Source organism: Mesoplodon mirus (assembly GCF_964341445.2).
Source record: "Mesoplodon mirus genome assembly, chromosome: 6".
NCBI classification, from domain to species: Eukaryota; Metazoa; Chordata; class Mammalia; order Artiodactyla; family Ziphiidae; genus Mesoplodon; species Mesoplodon mirus.
Window position 1 is genome coordinate 132930438 of NC_138982.1, and position 27925 is coordinate 132958362.

The window sequence follows — 27925 nt, forward strand, 5'->3', positions numbered from 1 at the left end:
GATTTCAACAGAAGCTAGAAAATCCATATCTTCCATAGAAGAATGGGTAGCGATGGCAGCCATATCCAAAGCTTCCATAACCAGAGTCATATCCATAGCCTCTGAAACCACAACCATAGCCCAGTCTGCAGAAGCTGCCACATCCACAACCATAGCCATACCCCAGTCCACCAAAGCTGCCATAGCCATAACTCAGGCCTCCATAGCAGTTGCTGTGGTAGCTCATGGTGTCAGGGGTGGTGAGTTTGGTTTGCTGTTCAAGACAAGATCTTGAGTGTGGATCTCAGCATGTGTAGAGGGAAGCTTATATACCCTGGTTAGAGCATGTGATAAATCATGTGTCATTCTGCATATTACCTCTATAGCCTTCCTATGTGTCATTCTGCATATTACCTGTAATGTTATAACTCATTATTCTGCTGTCTCCTGGCACAGAGAGAGGTCCTCATTCTCATTAAAATATTTCAGGTTACTTAGCTTCTTATTTAAGATGTTCTTGAGCCTGTTGCTTTGATTTTATGGGAAGAAGTGTCTGACTCGTCAAAATTTGTGCTTTCCAAACTCTAAGTTGAATTGTTTATTATCAGGTATACTACACCATTTACATTTGATGTCTTTTCTTTATAATTAAACATTTCCTCTGTTCTGTCATCTCCTGAATGAATAACTGCATCTCCAACTAAATTCACAGATATTTTGTTCAATTTATAGATGTTAAATCTATATTTTTTAGAAAGCAAACTTATGGGGTGAGGACTGAAGAAAGTGCCTCTGTTTAGAATATATGAAAACATCTTAAATTTTTTAAAAAGAAGTCATATGTTGATTTTTATCATTTAACTCATAATAACCTTTATAATTTTTGGTTTTACACACCATCTTCAGAAGCTTTTGGTTGCAAAACATGGAACAATTAATTTCAGAAATTGAGGGCACAAAATTCATCTCAAAAGCTGGCTTATCGGAGTAGTAGTTCAATTTGCATTTCAAATCCTAAAACTTTCCTCCATAATTGGTTCTATTCAAAGTCCTACTAAAATTGCAGATTGCATGTGCATCTATGTTTTTGCACAAGCCAGACTCTCTCCCTTTCTTTACCCTTCTTCAGTTATCCATATATGATCTCTATTTTCATTCTCCCTTTAGTTCTCATTCTTCTTCCCTTCCTCTCAATACTCACGAGGAACAACCAGGTAAATTTTTAAAGTTGACAATATTTCCCCCTACTCCAGTCTTCCACTTGCTATTCCAATAAATGTCTTTCTTTCTACCTCTTCTTTATATTTACCATAATATCTTTCCCTTTGTTTATATGTGTGTCCTGTACCCATTCATCTTCAGGCGATTTCTTACCACTCACTACTAATCTGTTAATTGTTCATTAAGGTCTTATCTTTTAAAACATACAACAAACTCCTAGGTCCTTCTGAATGTTAAAATAGTATCTTAATATTGAAAATATCTTCAAATTTTTGAAAATGAGAACACAATGTCAAAATAACACAGAAAGGACTAAGAAACAAGAAATATATGTGAGGACTTTCGGCTTGGACTTCATGGAGTTCCTCTGCTAATTTCACTGAGCTAATCAATGAGGTCCAAAGTTGACCCTACACTGGATTAATCTTCATGTAGCACCTGACTCTTGACTTGAGTCAGTAAAAAGTTGTTTAATTTACATGGTCTTGAACAAGTAGTTGAACTTTTATAAGATTTTCAAGTATTTTATCAAAGAGGAATTTCTTCAAATGGATGTTTTCAATCCTAAACAACAGAGTAGGGAATTAAAAATTGTTAATAGAACTAATAAATAAAGTATAAGTAAATTACATTTACTATCATGGCTACCACAATCTGTGCAACTCTCTGACTGCACCTTAGCAAGCTACCTTTTGAAACGACAATATGACTCAGTATGCCATAGTCCATGTGCCATGTGTCTTTTATCCAAATACTGTTTCATGACTTCTCATTCTGGACTAGAAAGAGTTGATAAGCCCAATTTTCATTCTCAGTGAGTCCTTTTGAAGACATAGAATCCCAACTAATTCAGACTGAGTTAAGGATATCACATTTTGCCCATATAACTCAGCCATATCGTGTGAGAGTGATTAATGGAGAGTCTTGTTTGTTTGGGATAAAAAGGATGCATCGTCCTGAGATAAAACACTAAACAAAACATAAATGGAAAACTTCAACAGTCAAATAAAAATCAAAATAGTTTCAAGGAATAAAATGTGAGAGTTTTGCACAAAACCAATTCGATTCATGATCATTGGCAATAAAATATCAACACTAAAATATTATAGACTCTATAGAATAAATATTTGCCTTGTTTTTTTCTAAGTGAAAAAAATGATCAAAATGAAAGTAGCCATTGGAAAATGAGTGTTATATATTTCTTTAGAGAAATATTGCTTTTATGCTTCATTGTTAGGCCCTAAATAGACTGAATGATGATCTTTTTTTTTTCCTTCATTTCACTTTTAGGAAGTTTCCTTTGAAATTTATGTTAAACAATTCTATGAAAATGGATGGCGAAGAAGAAAATATGTTTTCTTTTAGGGTGAGTAATGGTCTTTACTTACATGTAATGGAAACTTTTGTTATACATTCCATAGTTTTTCTTAAAATTCAGACACAAATAAATAAAATATGAAAATGTAGGTTACAAAAATATTATATTATACTAGGAGTGCCACACATGCATATTTCTCATTCTAATTTTCTAATAATTATTTTTCTTTGCAACTTTGCAACAACATCCTCAGGCTGTGAAGATACTGACCTGTGTGAAAATAGAATAGTTTCAAATGAAATTTGGTTATATGGGTCAAAGTTCCTTTAATGGAATGACCAAATTTTAACTAGCATAACCTGTCCTATGAAAGCATAACGTATGATTGGACAAGTGACCAGAACTGGCCGAGTTTTATTTTTTTCTATCTTCATATAGTTTAAACAAATCTAAATCTAATAAAAAGTCATGATCTTGATAATTGAGCTTTAAAATTATTCATTTGCCTCGAAGCAAAACTAAATTAGAAATTGAGAAGTAGGAGATTACATACAATAAAATAAAATTGTAACAATAAAAATGTAAAAGGAAACACAATAAGAGGTAGTTAATCTAAGAGGAAATTAATCCCCATAAATTTAGCTATAAAATTATAGCTGTTCATGAAAATATGATGAGAACTTTCCAGATGGTATTCAAATTTTTAAAGTATACAATGAAAAAGAATCAGCATAATGGAGCAGAACACCAGAATTCAGGGGAACTGTTTTCTGATCTTGGTTCTGACACTTGGGTTTGTGACTCTAGGCAAGCCATTTAACCATTTACAGTTTCCCTAGCTGTACTATAGGGGGCAGCACTATACAATCTTAATGCTAGGTCCAGCTCCTCTTTCTGTTGTCCTTATTAGATTTCACCAACTTAAACAACAACAAACTTCACTGTATATGAATTATTCATATTCATATTGTTCATATTACCTGAACATGCCATTCAAATTTGAAACAATATATTTATATTGTATCATTTATATATCCAATTATATGAAACACCAGCAATAAAATGTTTGCTTTTTGGTGTGTGTTAATTGGTTGAAATTCCACTTTAAAAAAAAAAAACTCTTTTGATGATTCTCATCAAGTAAAGCTGCAGAGTAATATATTTATTGGTTATAACTGTTTTCATTCATTTACAGTTGCAAAAGAATTTAATGTCATGATGATGATGGTGATGATAGTGAAAAAGAATATCATTACATGCCACAGAAGAACAGTAACAACAAAAATCTAAACAAATTTATATTTTTAATACTACATATATTTTAATTAACTAGTTTGTAACACTTTTAGTAAGATTATAAAATAACTATTTTCACGAGAATACCAAGTGAAATAACAGGAAATAGAGAAATATGATATATATAATCAAGAAATTCATTTAACAAATATTTTTCTTTCCTAGAAGTTTGGAGTCTACCACTGTTCTTTAATTACCACAAAAGGACAAATTTTGAAAAAAGGGATAGATTATTTACATATTTTGTACTGCATTGATAAACAAAATTGCGTCAAATGTAAAACATATAAATCATTTTTATTTGTTACCATAGATATGTTACTCAAAATTGTTAAAGTTGAATTTTTTATTGTTGTTGAAATAAACTCTAAGTATTATCTGATTAAAATTCAGGAAATAAAAATTCAAGAAAGTATATTAAAATATTCCTTCAATGTTGACTAATATTTGTACTGAGTTATATGTGTATATAATTGAGAATAAATGAATTAAACCAAAGCTATATTTGCTGTTTCAAATTAAGAGACTTTATTAAGGAAATACAGGAGACCTGATGTAATTATAAATGTACTAAAAGTCTTAGGCACTAATTATATTGAACAAATGGACCCAGCATAATCTTGATTGGCCCAATGATTGAAATCAGATTAAACAAGTCTACTTATGGAGCCAGATATTAGATTCATAAAGAAGAATTTTAAGAGAAGCTAGAGAATCCATATGTTCCACAGAAAAATAGGTAGTGATGACAGCCATATCTGAAGCTTCCATAACCAGAGTCACATCCATAACCTCTGAAGCCATAGCCCAGTCTGTGGAAGCTGCCACATCCACAACCATAGCCATAGCCATAGCCCAGGCCTCTGTAGTAGTTGCAGTAATAGCTCATGGTATCAGGGGCTGAAGTTTTGGTTTGCTATTGAAGGTGTGTTTCCTGTGTATGGATCTCAACACCTGTGCTGAAGTTTTTATACCCTAACTTACAGGTGTAGTAAATCATTCAGAACTACCTCATTTTCATTCTTCAGAAGAAATTTTATGAAACAACTTGTATTGGCTATTTGTTTTGTTTAATATGCATGGAGTCATCTCCCATCATAGTAAAACTTTTAAATTAACTCTTTAGCTCAATTAGGATTCCTCTGATTAAATTGTGTCTATAATAAGAACTATTATTTGCAACTTCAAGACTGTTCTAACATAAGGGATGGCATAACCTCCACCTCATTTAGGCTTCTGAGAATCTCTCCAGTCCAGTTTAGTGGCTGCCAACACTGTGAAGATGATACTCCTTTGCTGTGAAGGCTCTCTGTCTTTATTTTTCCATAATAATGACTAGTTCTTATCATTTGAGGTAATCAAGGCACTAATTATACTCCTAAATCCATGTCTCATTTGAAATTAAAATCATTTAGATGTCAAATATCTAAAAATACTGATATACAAACAAGTTCTACTTGATTGTGTGCAGTTTGAAGCCAACTTAGAACTAATCTTGTTTAAAGTGTCCAGTAGAGCTAATCTTGTTTAAAGTGTCCAGCATAGACCTATTTCTTAATTTCTAACGGACAATATTTAAAACCTTGATGCTTCCTTAAAGAAAGCATTTCCAAACCTGAGAAGAGATAGAAAGAAGAGAGAGAAAACAAAACAAATAAATGTTCCTTCTCCCCTATATTTAAGCCTAGTCAAAACTGACAGTGCCCCAGTTAAATAAATGTTGACAATCCTTTTCCATAATAACCTCAAAAAACTCAAGAGGGCATTCTGGAAATTTAGGACTCCTTTCTGGAATCCAGGATTATGATACCATGCTGAAAATAAATAAATGGCTCTATTGATCTTCTTGTGTAGAAACTAGGAAGAGGAATAAAGTTGTAGACAATGTGAGCATGCAATAGCGATTTCTTTCAGAGATTAATTATGGATATCTTTAATATTACAGATTTTTAAAAAAATTTGGACACATTTTTAAAATTCATCTCCATCGAAGGATGAGCAAATGAAGGAAATATTTGTTAAGGGTTTACACATAATGTTAATGGGATATTTGATATTCCATTGCCTGATATCCATGTGATTCATTTTTGAGAACCTGCTACTAAATGACTAGAAACATATTTGAAGTTCTCTGAGGTGAGATTACCACAGAGCTTCAAGATAATTATGGTGACTTAAAAAGTCACAAAATACTTCATGCCATTGCTTTATTCTACTGTCTCAATTTTGGATTTTATTGAGCTATATCATTATGATTACATATATAATGACCAATTGCTCAAAACGTTTGTACTAGTACTGGTTCCACCCAGGACAGGATTAATACAATAGAAAACAAACTACCTGATTTCCCAAAGGCTTTCTTTTCTTTTTTTATTAATTAATTTATTTATTTATTTTTGACTGTGTTGGTTCTTCATTGCTGCACACGGGCTTGCTCTAGTTGCGGCGAGCAGGGCTACTCTTTGTTGCGGTGTGTGGGCTTCTCACTGCAGTGGCTTCTCTTGTTGCAGAGCATGGACTCTAGGTGCATGGGCTTCAGTAGTTGTGGCACACGGGCTTAGTAGTTGTGGCTCATGTGCTCTAGAGCACAAGTTCTGTAGTTGTGACTCATGGGCTTAGTTGCTACATGGCATGTGGGATCTTCCCGGACCAGGGTTTGAACCCAAGTCCCCTGCATTGGCAGGCAGGTTCTTAACCACTGCATCACCAGGGAAGTCCCCCAAAGGCTTTCTTAATACCAAATAAGATAAAAATCAAGCACTCTGTACTGATTTCTAAACTGCATACAGCTTGGAAGAAGTTAACAAACTCTTAAAAGTAAAGTTTCCTAAAACCGAAACAAGAAAAAATAAAGACTTTAAAGATTATATTTCTTAAGAAAATAAATTTGTAGGAAAAAAATAGACTTCTAATAAAGAAAACACTAAGTCCATATTGCTTTAATGATGAATGTTAGCAACTATCTAAATAATTCTAATTAGTGCAATAAATAATATTAATTTTACACTAATTCTTTTATAAAATAAGCTCAAGTTTAATTATATACAAATGAATAATACAATTATACATGAAAAATTGGAAAATAAAATATAAAAATATCTTTGAAAAAATAAACTCAATCTACAATCCAGTATGAAATTATACATTAAAAATTAGAAAATAGGGCTTCCCTGGTGGCGCAGTGGTTGAGAGTCCGCCTGTTGATGCAGGGGACACGCGTTCAAGCCCCAGTCTGGGAAGATTCCACATGCCACGGAGCGGCTGGGCCCGTGAGCCATGGCCGCTGAGCCTGCGCGTCCAGAGCCTGTGCTCCGCAACGGGAGAGGCCACAACAGTGAGAGACCTGCGTACCGCAAAAAAAAAAAAAAAAAAAATTAGAATATAAAATGCAAAAATATCATTTAAAATATTATCAGAACACATAAAATACTTAGAGATTATTTTAAAGAGAGATGCACAAGACCAATCCTTGATAGTTACAAATTAATGCTGTAATAAATTTATATATATATATATATATATATATATATATATATATATAATGTTTGTGTATTGACAATAGATTGAATACCTCAAAATTATATATTAAATAAAATCTTAATCAAAAAGCCTGTACAAAATATATATTTACAAAGTATTCTAAAATGTATAAGGAAATCCAAGGGACCTAGAATATCCAATACAATCTTTAAAAAATTGCCTTAACTGATTTTAAGACATTAAACTAGTATAATCAAGAATGTGTGATATTCAAGTGAGGATACACAAATAAAAGAATGGAAAATATTAAGAAGTCTAGAATTTGACTTTTTCTTCTACAAAGATTCCAGAACAAACAAAAGACTTTTCATTAAATAGTACTGAAACAATGAAATACTCATATGAAAACAGAAAAAAAAATGGCTTAATTTATTCATGGTATACATAAAAATTAATTCAAAATGTATTATAGACCCGAGAATAAGAACTAAAATTCTAAAGCCTCTAGATGTTTTTGTTTTGTTTTGTTTTAGACACAGAAAACACAGACTATAAAATAAAAATTGTGAAATCTACGTCATCAACAGCCATCCACAGGCTGGAAGAAATAAAATATAAATATAGATATAGATAGATATACATATAGATATAAATGATATAATATAGATATAGATTAGACACAGGGAATAGAGATACAGATAGAGATAGATATATTCATCATAAGATCTCTTACAACTCGAATGTCCAAAGATAAAACATCACTAAAAACCTAGGCACACTGAAACAAAGACATACAAACGTCCAATAAGTAAATGAAATGTTTGACATCATCAGCTATCAGAGTTATCAGGAAAAGGCAAATTAAAACCACAGTTATAACTCATCCACTAGAAGTGCTAAAATTAAAAAAAAAATGTTTTTTTTTTTTTTTTTTTGCTCAATGGACTATGATTTAGATTAATTGTGATTTGCAGAAAATTTCCTATCAGGTTAATTTTTAAATGTTTCTAATTTAAATTAGTATGACTTTCAATTAATTTCCTAATTAAGGTTTTGGTGCAGAGTACCAAAAAGACTCTGTAAACATGCTTTTAAAAGGTGGAAATAGCAAAGATTTGGAGAAAGAAAATCAATCAAAATTTCTGGCTGAGCAGCTTAAGTAGTCCTCACCCTATAAATAAGTCGTGAGTCAGCTAATTAAAAGACAAATAACAGGGTCTGTGTGATAGGATGGGTAGACTCTTTGATTCACTGGTTCAGTATAAAGCTCTCACACAGCTCGTTGATATCAATTTCCCTTTGGTGATTCAGAATACTATCTGTGGATATAACCAGAGTATAGGTGGCTAAAGAAATTAAAATCAAGAATGTTTATAACCAGAATCTCAACCCAGGGATTTTAGCACACAAGATCATTGCCATAAATTGCAGTTAACACCAATATAAATTTTGATTAAAAATTCAAAAAGCCATTGAGTCCATATTTACTGTCTAATAAGTACTTCAGTGATAACTTATGACACTTAGGACTGGAAGTCTGGATTCTCACTCACAAACAGAATAGAGAAGAAAAAAAGCAAACCAGGAAAGATCAGCAATCTCTTCCTCTCAAACTTAATTTGTGCTATTTGTTTTCCACTGATTTAACAATAGGAATAAATGTTGTCTTCAGGAAGAGAAACAGTTGCCTTCATTTCAAATACCATAAAACAAAGGAAATTTATTAAGATAAATGATGAAAGTTAAAACCATATTAAACACATGTATTGAAAAGTGATTATAGAGATCTCTCCCAGTGTAAAATACACAAAAGGAATTTCAGATGAAAAATCATTATCTTGAGAGTGCAAGGAGAGATAACTGTTGTGTTAAAATACCCAATATTTATAGAATAAGTCCAAATTGCTATTGAACAGCTGTACATATACAGACAGCTCTTAAATCTTATGCCAACAAGTTTGTAAACTTGCAATTCATCTTCTCTGCTTGTTACAAGCTGGAAATAGAATTGATAGGATGAAACACTTGAAAAGTTTAATTTTGTTGTTAGATCATTCTCCCAAGAATCTTAGGTCCTAAAACTTAGTAGAAACCAGAGGTGTCTTCCATAACAAGCTGGATGGCAGCATTCATATCCACCACCACCTATTCACAAAAGCTGCCACATCCACAGATTAGCAACACCCCTGGCCACAGAAGCCACAACCCAATCTATTTTATTGGCCACTAATTTTTCATCATATTAAATGATGCAAATGATTTCTATCTCTTCGATGTTCAAGACATCTCTTAGACCTGTTAGTCACTGAAGTTGCAATGCTAATAAAATTATAATTAATTTAACATAAAAGGGCAATTATTTAGTAATATATATGCTTTTTAACATTTATTTCATTCAAATTTTGTAAACTATCTGATGCTACATTTTACCATTTATTTTCTGCATCATGTTTTAATCTTTTGGTAACACAAATGTATTTCATGGGTGAGAATTTTGATCTTGGCATTTTAGTGGGCAATCAACAAGACCAGTATTTAATATTTACAATTATGTTCTGGTAATAGCAAGAAGTAGTATATTTTCATATTCTTCTGTCAATACTACTTCAATTTCTTATATCAAAAAGTAATAACAAGTAATTAAAGACTACTTGTAATCCTTAATTCCAAGTAATTACAAGTAATTAAAGATTTCTACCAAAATCTATCTTTACATTTGTAAGGCTAAATAATTTTATAATTGTATTGTGGTTTTTGGTTATTAAAGAAAAAATTACTTTTTATGTATACTTTATTTACACAGAGCTATCCCTTCCTTCCTTCCTTTTTTTCTTTTGCCTTCCTCTTTTCTTCTTTCCACTCTTTCTATTAACCTCATTCTAATTTATATATATGTATATATATAGTCATGCAATACTTAAGAACTATATGATATTTTTGGACAATAAATGATGAATAGTACCTAGTTTTTACTGTACTTATAGAATTCACTATTATGGAAAATAAATAGAAAATGAAATATATGTTTTATAATTCAATATTGTCATAGTTGTGGTAGAATATAAAATCTCTTAAATTTAATAAGAGTATTAAATTTAAATATTTAAGAGAGCAGAACGTGGAAACAGCTGGGGTGATCAATTGTCCTGGTTTTCCTGGAACTGTGCCAGTTTGGGCACTGAAAACCCTCAGTCCCAAGTAAATTGGGATGGTTGGTCACCCCAGAAGTAATTCATATCTTAAGAAGCTCAAACCAGCAAATCTCCTATAAACATGATTGCATATGTATAAGTTTTTTTCAGAAAGAGAAACTAAGAATTAAACAGGTAGAAGAAAAAAGGAAAAATGACCTTCTATACTGAAGGAACTTTAAGTAGCATGCTATAGAACCACAATACTTTGTATGTAGAATAAAGTTTAATGATGTTGGAATCAAAAGCGGCAGGGGGGTGGGGAGGTATTGGTATAACATAAGGTAAAAAAAAGAAAACCTTTATTCCTAAAAACCTTACATGCCTATTAAAGTATTTTTATTTTATCTTTTAGGTCGGATAATATAAAAACTATAGCCCATGGGCTAAATCCTGCCAGTGTTTGTAATTGTAAATAAAGTTTTATCGAACAAGTACACTCTTCATTTGTATATTTTCTGTGACTACTTTCCTACTACAACAACAGGATTGAGTAGCTGTGTTAGAGAATATTTGACCAGAAAAACCTAAAATATTTACTGTCTGGCCCTTTACAGAAAAAGTTTGTCACTGACTCCTGCTGTAGATATGGGAAAGCCCACAGAGGTATCCAAGAAGAGGGGATGTGATCAGCCTTACCCAGTCTTTATATTTAAGTAAATATACTGCCAATACACCAGGAAGTTATCTCCCAATGAGATATTTAAGGAGAATATGTGTTATTTATCCTTTTAATCCTTGAAGTGAGAGTCATCCTAGTAATAACTTATTCCCTCTAAACTACTATTCCATTTTGTAACTTATTCCATACTCCTGTGAAATGAATGAAAGTAAGATCAGAATTGGTGGGGAATGGGAGAAACATGTCTCTTTGAGATATCACAAGAAATTTAACAAAGTCTGTTTGTTTGTTTAAGCTTAGGGGAAATAGCAGTAGTTTAATAACATACTCCAAGTCTGTAATTTAGAACCAACATGAATGAGGATAACTCATTTGAACAAAGGCAATTTTGAAAGTGTCTCAAAACTTTTATTAAAGTTAATTGCTGTAGGAAAAAAGCATGTGAATATTCATACCTAATGTGGATCCATTTGATCTCCAAAAGGGAAAACAACTGAGTCAATCTGTATAAAATAACCCAATCTTAGAATTAATATATTGAAAAATGGAATATTTCCTGCCATATGATATGTACAGAGTAAAGGAACAAAGTAAGTATTTAAATAGTTAATCCCACTAGGGGATTGTAAGTAAAGAAAAAAGTGTAGGAGACCCCTGTAATTGATGATTACTCGAGAAAACAGGTTTACTTAACCACAAAACAAAGAAGGCTTGATTAGCAACAAAAACCATGCGACAGAGACAAGAGACATGCTCCCAAATAGCAAAACAATGGTGTCATGAGACCTACATCTTGTCCAGTAAGCTCAGTAATTTAATGACCCTTAGGACATGCTCTCTGCACACATAAAAAATAATAATTTCCATAGTGCCATGACAGTCCTGGCCTGACCATGTAGGAACAAGAAACACAATCTGGAGGAGGAGCTAATGATGAAAGCATGATGTCTACTCAAGAATGAAGAAGAAAATGGTCTTTGCCCCCTTCCCTCTCTTCCTTTGATTATAAAATTGTAGCCCACTAAGTTTTCGGGGGGCAGCACCTTGTCGCTCACCCACTTGTAAGACTCACAAGCGTCCTATTCTAATAAATCACTTATCTATCATTTTGCCACTCACTGAATTCGTTCTGCATTGAGGCATAAAGGACCAAGCTCCTCGGAGCCTCTGGAAATGACACCTAACCATTTCAATATCAGTAAACAAAGGACGTCACAGTCATTAGAGGTTGCAGCCACCAGCAGAAGGTGAGCTGGTGAGCCCTGAAGGAACTCAGGATGTGAAAACACAGGATACTGGTCCCAGATAGCTGAGGTACATATCAAACGAATGATTTCAGTGAGCCCAGACTCTTGCCTTCCCATACAAAGTGCTAAATTCCTTAACTTGACATATCTGGTTTTCTTTAATTAACAATAATATTTTGATGTTCAGACTATATGCCCTTTATTACAAAACTCCTATGTATCCTGGTTCTCCCCTTCGTCTCCTCAGAGCAGTTCGCTCAGGGTTACTTGAGATGCTGCCCCTCGGGCTTGAAGCCTTAAAAATTCCAGCTGAATAAAGTATAACTCAGTTTTTAGGTTGTGAATAATTTTTTAGTTGACAGTCTCTAGTTTCTAAAGATTAAGTTAGCAGTAGAGGTTTTTTTCCTTACTTGTTATTTTTCAAGTTGAAGAAGTTTTACTCTGTTCCTAGTTGGAGGTAAGTTTTTAAGCATAATTGAGAATTGCATGCCCCACATCCATTTACATGAGCATATAGTTTTGCTTCTTTGTTTATTTGTTTTTGCTTTGATGACAGATTTAAATCATAATGGGATAATCATAGTTCAGGCATACAAAATTGAGTCGGGCAGCCACTGGGTTTCTGGTCTCAGGTACGTTTCTGCACCACTGAGAACTTGAACTTTCTGAACTGTACCAAACCCAAGGTAACCACCAGCCATTTTTAGTACAACATCTGTTAGCTATAACCTTGTTGCAAATATGCAACCATTTCAGACCCCAACTAATCCTTGCTTAACAAGCACTCTTACTTCTTGCCTCTCCAATCATAATTCTGGACAAATAACATGTAACTGGAGCCTTGCAGTCTTTGCCCTTATAAGCTTCCTCTATTTTGTAGTCCAGTGAACCACAATTCAAGTGCTTCTTGAACCTGTGTTACCGGGCTACAGTCTTAACCAACCCCAAATAAATGTCCCTTTATTTCAATCAAGTCTTTTTTTCTGAAATTTTGGTTAACAGTTCATTGATATGGTGGGCTATATAAACTGATTTTCAAATGTTAAACCAGGCTTACATACTTAGAATGTATTCTACCTCATTCATTTTTTTTTAAATAAATTTTTAGATTAGATTTGCTTGAGGATTATTACAGCAAATTCCATGAGAGACATTGTTTTATAATTTTCTTTTCTGCTAATATTCTTGTCTGATTTTGATATTAGGATAATGCCCCAGCAGAATGAGTTTGTAAATGTTTTCTCAGATACTATTTTCTGGAAGTGATTGTGGAGAATTTGTAATATTTTTTCCTTACATGTTTGTTAGAATACCCTAGTGAAACTGGAAAAGCACTGGGTCAGGTGTTTTCTCTTTTGGAAGGTTTTTAATTATTGCTTTAATTAATTTAATAGATATAGGGCTATTTAATTATCTATTTCTCCTTGTGTGAGTTTTGATAGTTTGTATCTTAAAGTAATTTGTCCATTTTATCTAAATTTATGGGTGTAGAATTGTTTGTAGAACACTTACTATCATTTTAATATCCATTGGATCTGTGGTCATGACCCCTATTTCATTTCTAATGTTAGTAATGTGTGTCTTATCTTTTTTTGTCTTGGCTAGAAATCTATTAATTATTGAATTTTTCAAAAAATTAGTTTTTGGATTTGTTGATCTCCATTTTCAAGTTTATTGATTTCTGCTCCAATGTTATTCTATATTTTCTTTTGCTTACTTTGACCTTGAATTGCTCTTCTTTCCCTAGTTTCCTAAGGTAGAAGTAAGGTTATTGATTTAGACCTTTTTTGCCCTCTGTCATATAAATTTAATGCTATAAATTTCCCTCTAAGTACTGCTTTTGCTGATTTCACACCTCTTAATAAGTTGCATTTTCATTTTAATTAAGTTTAAAATATCTTTTCAACTTCTCTTGAGACATATTTATAATTTATGTTTGTTTAGAAGTATGCTGTTTACTTTCCAAACATGTGGGATTTTCCAGTTATCTTTCTGCTATTGATTTTTAGTTTAATTCCTTTGTGGTCTAAGAACATAATTTTTTATGATTTCTATCCTTTTAAATTTATTAAAGTGTGTTTAATGGCTCAGAATATGGTTTATCTTGATGAATGCACCTAGCAAGCTTTAAAAGGATATGTATTCTGCTTTTAATGGTTGGAATATTTTGTGAATATGAATTGTATCAAACTGATTATGAAAAGATATAAACACATGTCATCTATATCCTTATTGATTTTTTGTTTGCTTTATCTATCAGTTATTGAGAGAAGGGTGTTAAATTCTCAGCTACATTACTTAATTTGTCTATTTCCCTTTTAAATTTTATTGGCTTTTGCCTCATATATTTTCACATTCTTTTGTTAAGTGCATACAGTTTAGAATTATGCCTTCTTTGTTTTTGATCATTTTCCTTGTTCTGAAGTATTTTTGCCTGAAATTAATACAGGAACCCCAGTATTCTTTAGATTTGTGTTTGCATAGTGTATTTTCTCCATACTTTTACTATATCTGAGTCTTGATTCTGAAAGTGGGTTTTTCTTTGCAGATAACATGCAGTTGAGTCTTGGGTGTTGTTTTTTATTTTTTTGTTTGCTTTTAATCTGTGTTGACAATCTTTGTATTTTCATTGGTGCATTTATATCATTCACATTAAAAGTGATGTCATCCTTCTAGACCTTGGTTTTCCCTATGTACCCCTCCTCAGAGAGAATCTGTGTATTACACCCCTTTCAATTTGAATCCATTTTAATTTATTACACTGAAGCCCTTCAATGTATTTTGTTGGCCAAAAGTTTTGTTTGTTTTCTGTAACATCTTACAGAAAAACCTGAACAAACCTTTTGGTCAACCCAATAATAGTTTGGTGATAAGACGTGGGGAAAAGGATCATTCTACAATCTTCTGATTAAGTATCAATTATTTTTACAGAGACTGGTCTTAGTGGTATGACCTTCTTAAATTTTTCTTCAGGTATATACTTTCCCTCCCACTTCTCCCTACTCTCTTCCTTGACTGATGCATTCTCCATCTACTTCCTTGGAATTAGATCTATTTCCTTCATCTATTTCTTGTTATTTGTTCTCCTCAGTCTACTTTAGGTAAGGCAAGAAGGTTGGAGGAAGCTGTAGTCATGAGAATTTCTTTCCCTCATCTGGGGCAAAGTTTCAGAACTACACTCTTGCAAAATTTTTGGTTTTGAGTTTTTGATTATTTTTCTCCTGGAGATTAGGCCTTTTTTATCCAGAAGACTCTGGGCATATTTTAACTATGGTTACTCTTCCCTCTCCCTTCCAGAATCAAGAAGAGATCTTTCCCATTTTCACAGTGAAAACCTGGTGAGGTTCTTGGAGGGAAACCCAAAAAAAGTATGAGGACTTCCACACACTGCTCCCCCAGCAGTTTCTCATTTATGTTTGTATAGAAACTCACAAAAATATCACCATTTAGCTATTCCCATCAGTTTATGACTTGCTCAACTTCTGCTCCAGGTAAGCAGATTTTGGTAGCTGTGTTTTTCTGAAGGTACACGTCTTTCTAGTTTTGGAGTGGTAATTGTCCCAGTAACTTTGGTTCTCTGAAGAATCTAGGAAAATTAATTGAGTCTCAGTGAAGACTTCCAAGCTCTTTACATGCCAGAACTGAAACTAGGTGTCTATATCACAGGATATTTTCCAAATAACTCACCTGAAAGTCATCTGACTCTTTAGTGGAATAAAACTTTATTTGAATAATGTATTAAGGCCCAGCATTTTCCAACTATAAAACTGAGGAAGTATGATGAGGCTGTTTTCATGAGCGTAGAAAACTATAAAGATTACTGTTTATTGCCCACTTGCAAATTAATCATTTTTTGGTCTAACTTAGCTATCTCAGTACTTCTTTTGTTCACTGCTAATGAATACCTTGTTTTTTCACATATTTTTTTGAACCAGTTTTGCCATTTTCTTGATTCCCTGATTAATGCATAAAGGAAAATTTTGTGCATGCTTACTGTCTCTTTTTATAAAAATTACAGTCTTTAAACTTTATAGAACCTAAGCTTTGATGGTACCTTGGTGTCAGATTGTGGAAGGCTTTATAATATGATCCAAAGTATTACAAATTTTATGGTGTACTTACTGATGAAGAAAGTTATACTATACCATAATTATACAGCATAAGTTGCATGGCTTATGCTTGTCTGGACACCATTTCTCATGCTAATAGACACGTCTCGTTTCTTTCAACCTTCTTATTTGCCAAAGATGAAATACATCTTTCAGTACTTAACTGAGGCCTCACATCTTTTTTTTTAATACAGATATCTTCTTTTTTTATTGAAGTATAGTTGATTTACAATATTGTGTTAGTTTCAGGTGTACAGCACAGTGATTCAGTTATACAGATATGTGAAGAGTTTTCATCCAATGTTAAGGTTAAAAATTATTGTATTAAAACAGACTTTTCTGTCATGTATTTTCTCTCCTCAAAAATTGCATAATATTTAATCTTTCTTGAAATAATGGATTTTAGCTTGTTCATCTTAATAGTCCCAGTAGTTACCATTGCTTTTAGAATGCCATAGAAATAGTAAAGTGTCTACTAAATTGAATGGAATACAAAAATAACAGAAAGATGGTCCTGCCTCAACATGTTTCATTCCAAATGGATAGATAAATGAAGAATAAAAATTATTTTAATAGATGTCAAAATGTATATGTTTAATGGTACAAGCTTATTGATACAATATTGAAAATAAAACAGGTGTTCCATGGACCACTGAATTTTGTAGAGAAAAAGTATCTTCATTGGAATCAGAAGGTCTAAAACTATTTGGTTCTGTGAGATTTCCAATCAAATGGAAACATGAACTAAGCAAAACGTGTATCACTGGAAGAAGTTATAATCTTAAACATCAGTGAGTGTCATGTATAAGGGAACATAGTAGGAAGTAAATAATTCCACTTGGAAAAAAGCTTTGATGCAAAAACTTCATTATTACAAATCTTGAAAATCAATTATGTCAAAATGAATGAAAGAAAATAAACCCAAGTTTTTATGCTTGTGAAAAATGATTATTAAAAAGAAACTATGCCCAGAATTATCACAGAATAGATTAAGAAAGAAGCTACATGTCAGTAATGTTGCAGGAATGAGAACGTCCAGCATGAGTGATGAAACTTTGGTTTAGATTCATATGTCTCCACTGATTCAAAGTGTCAATCCTTATTGCAATATCTTCAGTGGCCTCTCAAAAATTTCACTGTTTGCTTTGAAGGAAAAAAATGACTAATTTATTTAAAATTATTTTAAAATAATGAGTGAGTAACAGAACAACATTTTCAGAAACATCCAGAGGACCAGTATCTTCTATAGAAAATAGGATCGAAGTAGCCACAGCCATAACCACCATATCCTCCAAGACCATAATAGCCCAGGCCTCCAAAACCACCAAGGCCATAGCCAAGGCCGCCATAGTAGTTGCTGCAGTGGTAGTTCATTATGTCAGGGGTTGAAGCTTTGGTTGGATGTTGAAGGTGACTTTCCTGAGAATGAATATCACCAGCTGCACCCTGACTCTTATACTCCCTCTGTGTGGGTGTGGTAAACCACAACACACAAGTGTCATTCTCTTTGAAAATCCATCTTTGGTGAAACACAGTACTATTAAGCCATACCTTTCTTTACAAAGGGTAGTTCCAGAGATGCACAAATATATTTTTTCTTTGAATTGAATTGAATTTTCATCCTTCAGAAACAGGCTTTGTGTTAATAATTATTTTCATGTCTTCAAAGCTTATGTTTTTACATATTTCTATACCTACATCATAATGATCAGGCACCCCTATTTTAGATAATTTGAGATTTTGATCTTTGTCAATATCTCCATTTTGCCTCAGATAGGGTTCTTTCAATGATGATTTTTCCTTATTATTTATGATGAAATAAACTAGGGTAAAATTATTAAATAATCCATAAATGATTGAGAACACATATTTTTAGACAGGAAATATACACAAATATGTGGCTTTTCTTTCTTGTTGCATATTTGTATGATAACCTTCTAAGCACCTTCATACGTGTAAAGATAACATTCAAGTCTTGTCATAAAATAATCTAAGCCTACTTCCTCCAGTTTCTTGCCACTACAAGTGGCAATAAACCTCCACTCTACCTAGCTGAGCCCTCTCCAATTGTTTCTTGAAACTTCAGTTGCCTTTCTCACTCTAAGCTTTGTATCAGACATCCTTTCTCACTCTAAAATAACTCCCTCTCCTCATAGCTTTCTTCAACAATTCTAGTCCACAAACACCTACAAACATACATCTACTCTTTTAAGTTGACCCTGCCTTTTACAAAATTTTTCATCTTTTGACTGGTTACTGGAACTACTCTAAAAGCTCTTCAAAGACATGAAGCTGACCCCTAACACAATACCTTGTAAAAGGAAACAACATATGTATTTGCTGATATTTTTTTAATTTCTTTTTTCCTGAAACACAAATTCATATTGTATGAGTTTTTTGTAAATAGAGAAGTATTTATATGAAGGGATATAAATATTTATATACTTCAAATTGTAAAAAAATCAATTAAAACAAATATACTCCATAAAATATTCATATTTACATTATATTATGAGAAAGAAACAATGATAAATCTTCGGGAAGGAAGATGATAAATATATAAATGATGACTCCATTGACTTTAAATCCCACAACTTAATTGTATTCTCAATTGTGTGTGTGCTTGTGTGCTTGTCTCTTTATGTTGTATGTATGTGTGTGTTATTTGGTGTATGTGAATGAAGACATATGTGTTTTTTCTTATAAATACCATAAAGCAGTATATGGAGGAATAAAGTGATGGATACTTACACTGATTTCAAGGGTAATTTAGAGGAATTAACTATTATGGTGACTGCAATGTCTTGCAAGTAAGAATTCTGTAGAAATGTAAAATGATCTGCATCTAGAGGATGTGTATAAGAATTTTACAAAGTGAGAAGAGGAGTTTCCAACACAGAAACTGGTTTTAGCTTATGATCAGATACAAAGTTAAGCAAGGTGTGTCCTCAATGAGCAAAGCATTGTGGTTGGAGCACAGAGTTTAAATAAAGAATAATTGATGGTTGGGAAACATTTTAACTTACCTGCAGGGTGGACCATACATTATATTCTATAGTTTTGTTTTGGCCTATGGACTCAGATAAGCAATGTTTTAGGAATATATATTTTCTCTTAAATGTGGATTGTATGATGAATTCTTGAAAGCAAGAGGACCACTTGAGAAGCTCTTACAATATCCCGTCATAGTATGAAATAAGAAAAATGGACTAGAAAGGATGAATGTAAGGTATATTATTAAATATCAGTAGCATTTGTGCAGATTTTAGAGAGAAATATGAAACTTACAAGACATACTTATTATTTTTCCTTGTTTAAATGTAATGTGCTATCTTCCTTTAAGTTAACTTTATTAAAAATTAAATAAATAAACAGTATCAGGCCCCAAATTTCTCAGTACCAAGTAATTATGACAAAATCCATTTCCTTGGAATTCTAGTCAGTCAACAGCCAATTGGAGGGAAAATATATTTGTAAATATCTGGGAATGATAACACATGAATGCAACCAAATTATAGCAATAAAAAGAAAACTCTAAAAAAATAAATATTTTTGTGCCAACACCAACTTTGGAAAGTCACTTTGATTCCTTTACTCTGTATTTAAGATGCAATTATCTGCTGTGCAGAAAGTAAATTTTGAGGCATTTCTTCATAATTACAAATAATTTTTTTTTTTTTTTTTTTGTGGTACGCGGGCCTCTCACTGTTGTGGCCTCTCCCGTTGTGGAACACAGGCTCCGGACGTGCAGGTTCAGTGGCCATGGCCCACGGACCCAGCTGCTCAACGGCATGTGGGATCATCCTGGACCGGGACACGAACCCATGTCCCCTGCATTGGCAGGTAGACTCCCAACCACTGCTCCACCAGGGAAGCCCCACAAATAATTTATAAGTAGAAATTACATGATGAAAACATCAATCATAATATTCTGTCAACAAGGTATCTTCATTTGGCAATCAAAGTGGCAGTGTAGATGCAAATATTCTGAGGTCAAAGTTTCTTGTCTTTTACTCATACATATGTCTATTTCTCTGCTCATAAGATCATGAGCAGGAATTTAATTAAGGCCTCGAGCCCTGAAAATGTGAACACAAATCACATTCTTCTTCTTTATCATCACTCATATGATCAGTATGCATGACATTCTTTTTTTTAAACAACTCTCCAAGAAATTTATTTTAACATATGCCATATATTGATATAATTGATATAATAATTTTATATGAAGAGAACCATTGCAGGAGTAACTAAGGTGGTTCCCTTACAAGGAAATAAAGGAAAGGCAATAAAGAAATTCTTCCATATAAAGACTTTTGATCTGTATCATTTTTCAAAATATACAACCTTAATATTAGAAGCAAAGAGAAAAAGAGCAAAAACATAATAAAACAGAAAACCAAGGATAAGGAATTGCTCTATGCAGATGTTTGGCATCTGTATTATATGTGTGTGGACTGAGTTATAATAAAAATACTTATGTATTATAGTCAATTTTCATATAGAGTTAGAAAGAGCAATTTCCAATCAAGCATGACTGGACTGATATTTTCTGTCTTCAATTACATGACGAATTACAACTGTATAGCAGTCACTTCTGGTCAGCAGTATCATGATAAATGCTTGATAAGATATAATTTTTCTCCTTGTTCACTTGTAAAAAGTGATGTCTTTTTATAATGTTCTACAAGTTCTTCCATGGTGCTGAGTTTATGCTGCCCAATGCCGTAGACAGTCTCTTTTAGTTGGACTTTAAAATGCTTGTTTTACCCTTGTGCTTTTAGTGATACTGAAAAATCATTTAGTGAAGATTCACTATCATGAACAAGGAAATCAACTTCATGCCCTCTTTCATTTAATGCCATTTCTGCTTGGTGCCTGGTGAGTTTCCCATAATACCATGGATTGCCAGCAAACTTCCAGTGAGTGAAAGCCTAATGTAACCACACGGTGGAGGTGATGGTTCCAAACCTGAGGTTAATGGATTATTCTGCATAATGGTAACATAGTTTTTCAGCACCAGAACAACCATTCCATTGATCTTCCTGCATTTCCACCACTCAGGGTCATTTTCAAGTTTTTCAATAACATCCATTACATCGCCTTTCTCAAAATTAAGTTCTTCATCACTGGATGAGCTGAATGGTAAAGAGCCTGTACCAGATGTAACACTTGCCCAGTATTTAGGTTACTGACAACTACTGCTAATTTCTCTGACAAAGAACCCACATGGTCACCCGAATGACTGTCACCTTCCTCAGTCACGTAGTTTGAAGGGAACCATCCAACATGTCCATTGTAGCTACCCCACCAGCATCCATCACTGCATTTCTCCATGATGATCATCTTTGTCCCTTTTATCAATGACAATTCATCCTCTCTCTCTGCCATGTAGTTAAATTTTACATAAACTGGCACGTTGAGGTCATACAGACATTCCCCTGGGTCAACAAAGCTATCATCAGCAGGAGATGCAGAATCTGGCACACTAGGTTTTCTTTTCACTTTTCCAATGCCTAATGTATCCTTTAGGTTTTTTACAATCAATGCTTTCCGAGCACTGTTTTTCCTTTCCATGTAGTTAGAAGGCACAAAACCCGTTTTATCCATGGAATTTCGAACATGCCACAAGGACTTAGAATCATCCAGAAGCCACAATCTCTCATTCTTCTTGATGTCCAGCTCTTGTTCTTCTTGGGCCACATAATCAAATTTGGCTACTACCACCACTTATCCTGCCATTTTTCAGCAGCTTCTGCACTGTTCAAATCCATACTTACTGCTCTTTCATCTGATAATCAGTTAGCATTAAGGGAATTGTCTTTATCACCTTAGGAATCCCCTTTGTCCCTCTAGAATTTGATTTCCTGTTTACTGTATTCTGCATGACATTCTTGAAATAAATCTCCTCAAGCTGCTTTCCTTTCTAGTCCAGACCCCATATATGGGCACAGTGTTTGAGCTGGGACTTCTTGGGCATGTGCCAAGATGACAGTATTTTATCTGCATTTCAATTATTTTCTTTTAAACATTTGTTCTGTGTTGCTATTTTTTTAATTTATGGCAGTATGAAATGAAAATCATTTTCATTATTTAAAGATGTCCATATACTATATTCGCTCTAATAATCCAACAATGATCCTAAAGCTCCAATTCCTTCTTTATCTTATGGAAAATATGTTACTTCTCCCTCCCCATGACAATGCACGTGCTGTTCACTTCTTCAACTCTGCCCTTCTCTAATTTGTTTAAAATACCATCTTGGCAGGGGTTACACGAAGTACGGTTCTATTCAATACATCTCTCCACATTCCTTTAGTCCTAGAGTCCTTCTCACAAAATAAAACATTTGTTTCTGAAAATATGGTTATGGAAAAAAATTAAATACAGAAATATAGTAGTACAATATAAACAACTCCCACTAATTATTCATTCATTTTAATGAATTACCAAGTCAAGATCAATTGTATTTCAAACATAGCCTCACATGCTTCCTTCATTGTTGCATCATTTTGAGATGCCCTGCTATTTAGGTCCATAAATATTTCAGTATATACCTGATAGATATAAAGATTCTTTCTTTAAAAAAAGGTATTGGGTGTGTGATTTTTTTAATTATTATTTATTTCCTGGAATTTAAGTCCCATTATTTAAAATGTCCTGTCAGGTTGGATTTAGTGTTATGTAGGTAACTGCTAATAACTGAATTGAAGATTTTGATTTCTAGCTTGAATCAATGAAACTCATCCTCCAAATCATTTCTCCGTTCACTAAATCACAAAAAAGTCAGCACAATTATTAGTTTATTAACACATTACTGAAATATTAGTAAGAATCACTGGAGATCCATGAAAACTTGTGCAACTTACCTAATCAAATGAGAGTTATATTGGGAGTCCCATCATGTATAATTTAAAGATGAAAGGGATCTTAAGACCCTAATTATGAGAATATGAGATAAAAATCCATAACAGTCTCAGGTTTGAAGGAAGCCAACCCCCCCAAAAAAAAAAACCTGCAATAAAATCCCTCTCAAGACTTAAATGAGGAACAAATACTACTCAACCTGAGTTGGAAAAATTATAGAAATATTGATTCAAGCCTCAATTTCTTTTAACTTATGAAAAAAGTAGGGTAAAACCTGAAAAGTTACATATTAAAATGTTAAAATAATAAGGAAAGTCTGAACATGGAAAAAGAAAGCCCAGGCTTTCTATTTCTTTTATAAAAATTGAAGCTGCTGGGAATTCCCTGGTGGTACAGTAGTTAAGAATCCGCCTGCCAAGGCAGGGAGCACCAGTTCGAGCCCTGGTCTGGGAAGATCCCACATGCTGTGGAGCAACGAAGCCCGTGTGCCACAACTATTGAGCCTGTGCTCTAGAGCCCATGAGCCACAACTACTGAGCTCATGTGCCACAACTACTGAAGCCCACGCATCTAGAGCCTGTGCTCTGCAACAAGAGAAGCCACCGTAATGAGAAACCTGCACACAGCAACAAAGAGTAGTCCTGCTTGCTGCAACTAGAGAAAGCCCACGTTCAGCAATGAAGACCCAACCAACATAGCCAAAAATAAATAAATAAATATATATTTAAAAAAAAAAGACACAAGGCCATATTAAAAAAAAAAAAAAAACAAAGATTGAAGCTGCTGGAATGGGCAGTGTGTGTGTGTCTGGCAGCAGAGGATGGGGAGAGGGAAAAGATTCAAACAACATGTATCCCTGTCATTGTTTTCTAAGGAGACTCCTGGTAGAGGGCACATTGAACAAAGACCAAGCAAAAAGGTACAGACAGCTCTTCCTTACAAGCTCATAAATGTAACAGTTTCTAAAGAGTATATACGTTTAAAAATATTCTTTCCCTGATACACTGAGGGTAAAGTAGTTATTATATTAAACTAATAACTTTACAAAGGAAGTGTTATTATATTCATAAGAATTAGTTTATGCCTAAATATTTTGTTTTTATAGGATGTCAAATCAAAAAAAGAACAATATCTGAGCAAGTTATCACATGAGATGTAGAAATTACAGGCTTTGTCCTTTTCCCAGGGCTCAGAGACAAGGCTCTGCTCATTCCCCTTGAGTTGAGACCTTTCCAGTTATGGGAAAAACTCTGGGTATCTTTCACAAAGCTTGCTCTTCCTCTCCCACTGCCAGAGCAAAGAAGGGATCTTTCTCAAATTTTCACGGTGTGAACCTGGTAGAGTTCCTGTAGATAAAGCCCATAAAAGTGTGGGCCCCTCTAAGACAAAAGCCCCTTAGAGTTTCCCACTTTTGTACGAATCCATATTCAGCCTCTAGTAACTTGTCACAATGAGAGCTTGAGTATTTGTAACAGTTTATGACTCCAGAGGCTTCTCCTGTTGGTAAGCAGATCTCAGCTGTGACTACAGATTCCCCCATTTCTCCAGATTTTAGGAGTGGTTTGTCCTGAAAACTCAGTTTTCTGCTAGATTCTAGAAAAGTCATTGATCTTTAGTTTGTGCAGTTTTATCTTGTTGTAAAGACCAGAGTGACAATTTCCAAGCTCTTGCCATGTCAGAGCTAAAATGAGAAGTCCGAAATTTTTATTTAATAGAAAATAGAGCAGCTATTTAGTTATGTAAAGAATGGAAGATTTTAAAGTTTAGGTTGCACACAGAAAGCAGTACAGGTGAAATGAAGATTCATTCAATCAAATGATAAATTTGATTGAGTAACTGGAATATTAAAGTTATTTCACTTTGCTTTGAACAAAGTATATGATAAAAGGGAAAGATATAAATGGCCACTCATGGTCTTAGAAAGCCTGCCCTTTAGCTGTGGTCTAAAAATATCTGTGTCTTGTGTGTCTATGATTTTCTGAGTATTGTAGCCTGGAGGCAGGGCTGAGGGTGGGGAATAGATTGAGTCACATGAGGGAGTATAGAGAAATGTAAAATGAAAGGTCACGACTCCTATTTCAAAAGCAGCTTAAAAGAGCTTAAGATTTCTATGGGCTAGGTTCATTCATCAAAGAATTCTGGAAGAGATGGGGCACACTGGATGTGAAGGATGTGTAAGATTCATTAAACATCAAAGAGACAGACAGAAACTAGAAAGAAGCAATGACTTTATCTAATGCTCTGAGGCAAGACTTAACCACATGTATCCTCGATGAGCACGTGTAGATCAGTGTATCTGGAGCAGAGTTTATATACAGACTAATTAAATTTGGGAGGTACACAGATTACAGTGCAAGAAGGGTCTGGGCAGAGAAAGATAAATACTGTATGATTTCACTTATATGTGGAATCTAAAAGAGCAGAATTCATAGAAACATAGTAGAATGGTGGTCACCAGAGACTGGGGCTGGAGAAAAATGGGGAAATGTTGTTCAAAGGGTACAAGCATTGAGTAACAATCCCTGTCTGTTTTACTCCTCTCTCAAATCACAAAAGTAATTATGTCAAAGGAATAAAAACAGAACCATGGAAGATTCCCTTCTTAGATACCTTCAAAGATGCTTAAATGTGCACAAACTGAAACAACAAGAAAAAGAAGATATGTGAGAGTTCTTATCTGTAAAATGAAAGGGCAATACCTTTGTCATTTGGGGGAAAATCTATATTTAATCAGTTCTGAAATATTTTAATTATGAGAAGATTGTATCACTTTAAGAAGGTAGGACATATTATAAGGAAGCTTTATTTAAGTCTTTTATAAGGAATCATTACTAAGAAACATAATTCAAAAGGAAACATGTTGTTTACTGTAAAAATACTGGCAAAACTTAAGTGAAAAAACTCTGTTTAGAGAAATAGATAAAATTTAAGCCACTTTTGCTATGTCAATAAAGCAATTTTATTACAAACACACACAGATATTTTCTCCATGGAATAAGAAAGTTAGAACAATGTTAATAATATGGCAATGATATAAGAAATTCTCTCTAGGGGGTAGAATTCTAAATAAGAGAAATAGGCTCTCCTATTTCACATGTCCTGAGAATGCAGTCTGCAGTGTGATTGCTTCATTAGTGGTCCATTGTAGACTATCAGGAGAGCAATTGTAATAAAGAGGTCAAGACTATTCATGACTTGCCTGACACTGAAGAAACAAAGGAAGAAATAGACTACAATAATAAAGGTCCAAAACACTGAGAGATCAACAAATTTTGAATGCAATGTAAAGAAACTATTTGCTCCATAGCAAGAAAGTAGTTAGTGACCATAGCCTAAATCAGTAAACTGCCCATTTTAAATCCAGGCCACCAATATATCAAGAACAATCATAGTCTAGACTTCCATAGTTGTTTACCACAGTAGATCACAGAGGCTAGAGTTCAGTTTTGATGATGAAGATGCACCTTCTGTATCACTTTACACTCCCACCAACAGTGCAAGTGGGTTTCCTTTTCTCCACACCCTCTCCAGCATTTATTGTTTGTAGATTTTTTGATGATGGCCACTCTGACTGGTGTTAGGTGATACCTCATGGTAGTTTTGATTTGCATTTCTCTAATGATTAGTGATGTTGAGCATCCTTCCATGTGTTTGTTGGCAATCTGTATATCTTCTTTGGAGAAACATCTATTTAGGTCTTCTGCCCATTCTTGGATTGGGTTGTTTGGTTTTTTGATATTGAGCTGCATGAGCTGTGGAGAACATTATGGAGGCTCCTTAAAAAACTAAAAATACAATTACCATATGACCAAGCAATCCCACTACTGGGAATATACCCTGAGAAAGCCATAATTCAAAAAGAGTCATGTACCACAATATTCACTGCAGCTCTATTTACAATAGTCAAGACATGGAAGCAACCTAAGTGTCCATTGATAGATGAATGGATAAAGAAGATTTGGCACATATATACAATGGAATATTACTCAGCCATGAAACGAAACGAAATTGAGTTATTTGCAGTGAGGTGGATGGACCTAGAGTCTGTCATACAGAGTGAAGTAAGTCAGAAAGAGAAAAACAAATACCGTATGCTAACACATATATATGGAATCTAAAAAAAAAAAAAAAAAAGGTTATGAAGAACCTAGGGGCAGGACAGGAATAAAGATGCAGACATAGAGAATTGACTTGAGGACACAGGGAGGGGAAAGGGTAAGCTGGGACGAAGTGAGAGAGTGGCATGAACATATCTACACTACCAAAAGTAAAATAGCTAGCTAGTGGGAAGGAGCCACATAGCACAGGGAGGTCAGCTCGGTACTTTGTGACAACCTAGAGGGGTGGGATAGGGAGGGTGGGAGGGAGACACAAGAGGGAGGAGATATGGGGATATATGTATATGTATAGCTGATTCACATTGTTATAAAGCAGAAACTAACACACCATTGTAAAGCAATTATACTCCAATAAAGATGTTTAAAAAAAAAAAAAGAAAAGATGCACCTTCTGAGTTCAAAGGACACCATCTACAGATGGGTGTTTACAATTCAACCTTGAAAAGAGTAGTCAGCATTACCCTGTTATTTTTT

At 33.8% G+C, this 27925-nt stretch overlaps 1 protein-coding gene and 1 pseudogene across 2 annotated transcripts; both read right to left on the reverse strand.

Annotated features, from left to right (window-relative positions):
• Window positions 1-4: 4 nt before the first annotated feature.
• LOC309806027 (uncharacterized protein) lies at window positions 5-226 on the reverse strand (the record flags this gene model as incomplete). The annotated part of the gene is made up of 1 exon (XM_082624378.1): window positions 5-226. One exon carries the CDS (start codon window positions 224-226, stop codon window positions 5-7), a length of 222 nt encoding a protein of 73 aa, XP_082480504.1.
• Window positions 227-21061: 20835 nt separating this feature from the next.
• Window positions 21062-22095, reverse strand: LOC309806386 (SH2/SH3 adapter protein NCK1-like; annotated as a pseudogene). Its single transcript has one exon. The product of its transcript is annotated as an SH2/SH3 adapter protein NCK1-like (transcript).
• Between the last annotated feature and the right edge of the window lie 5830 nt (window positions 22096-27925).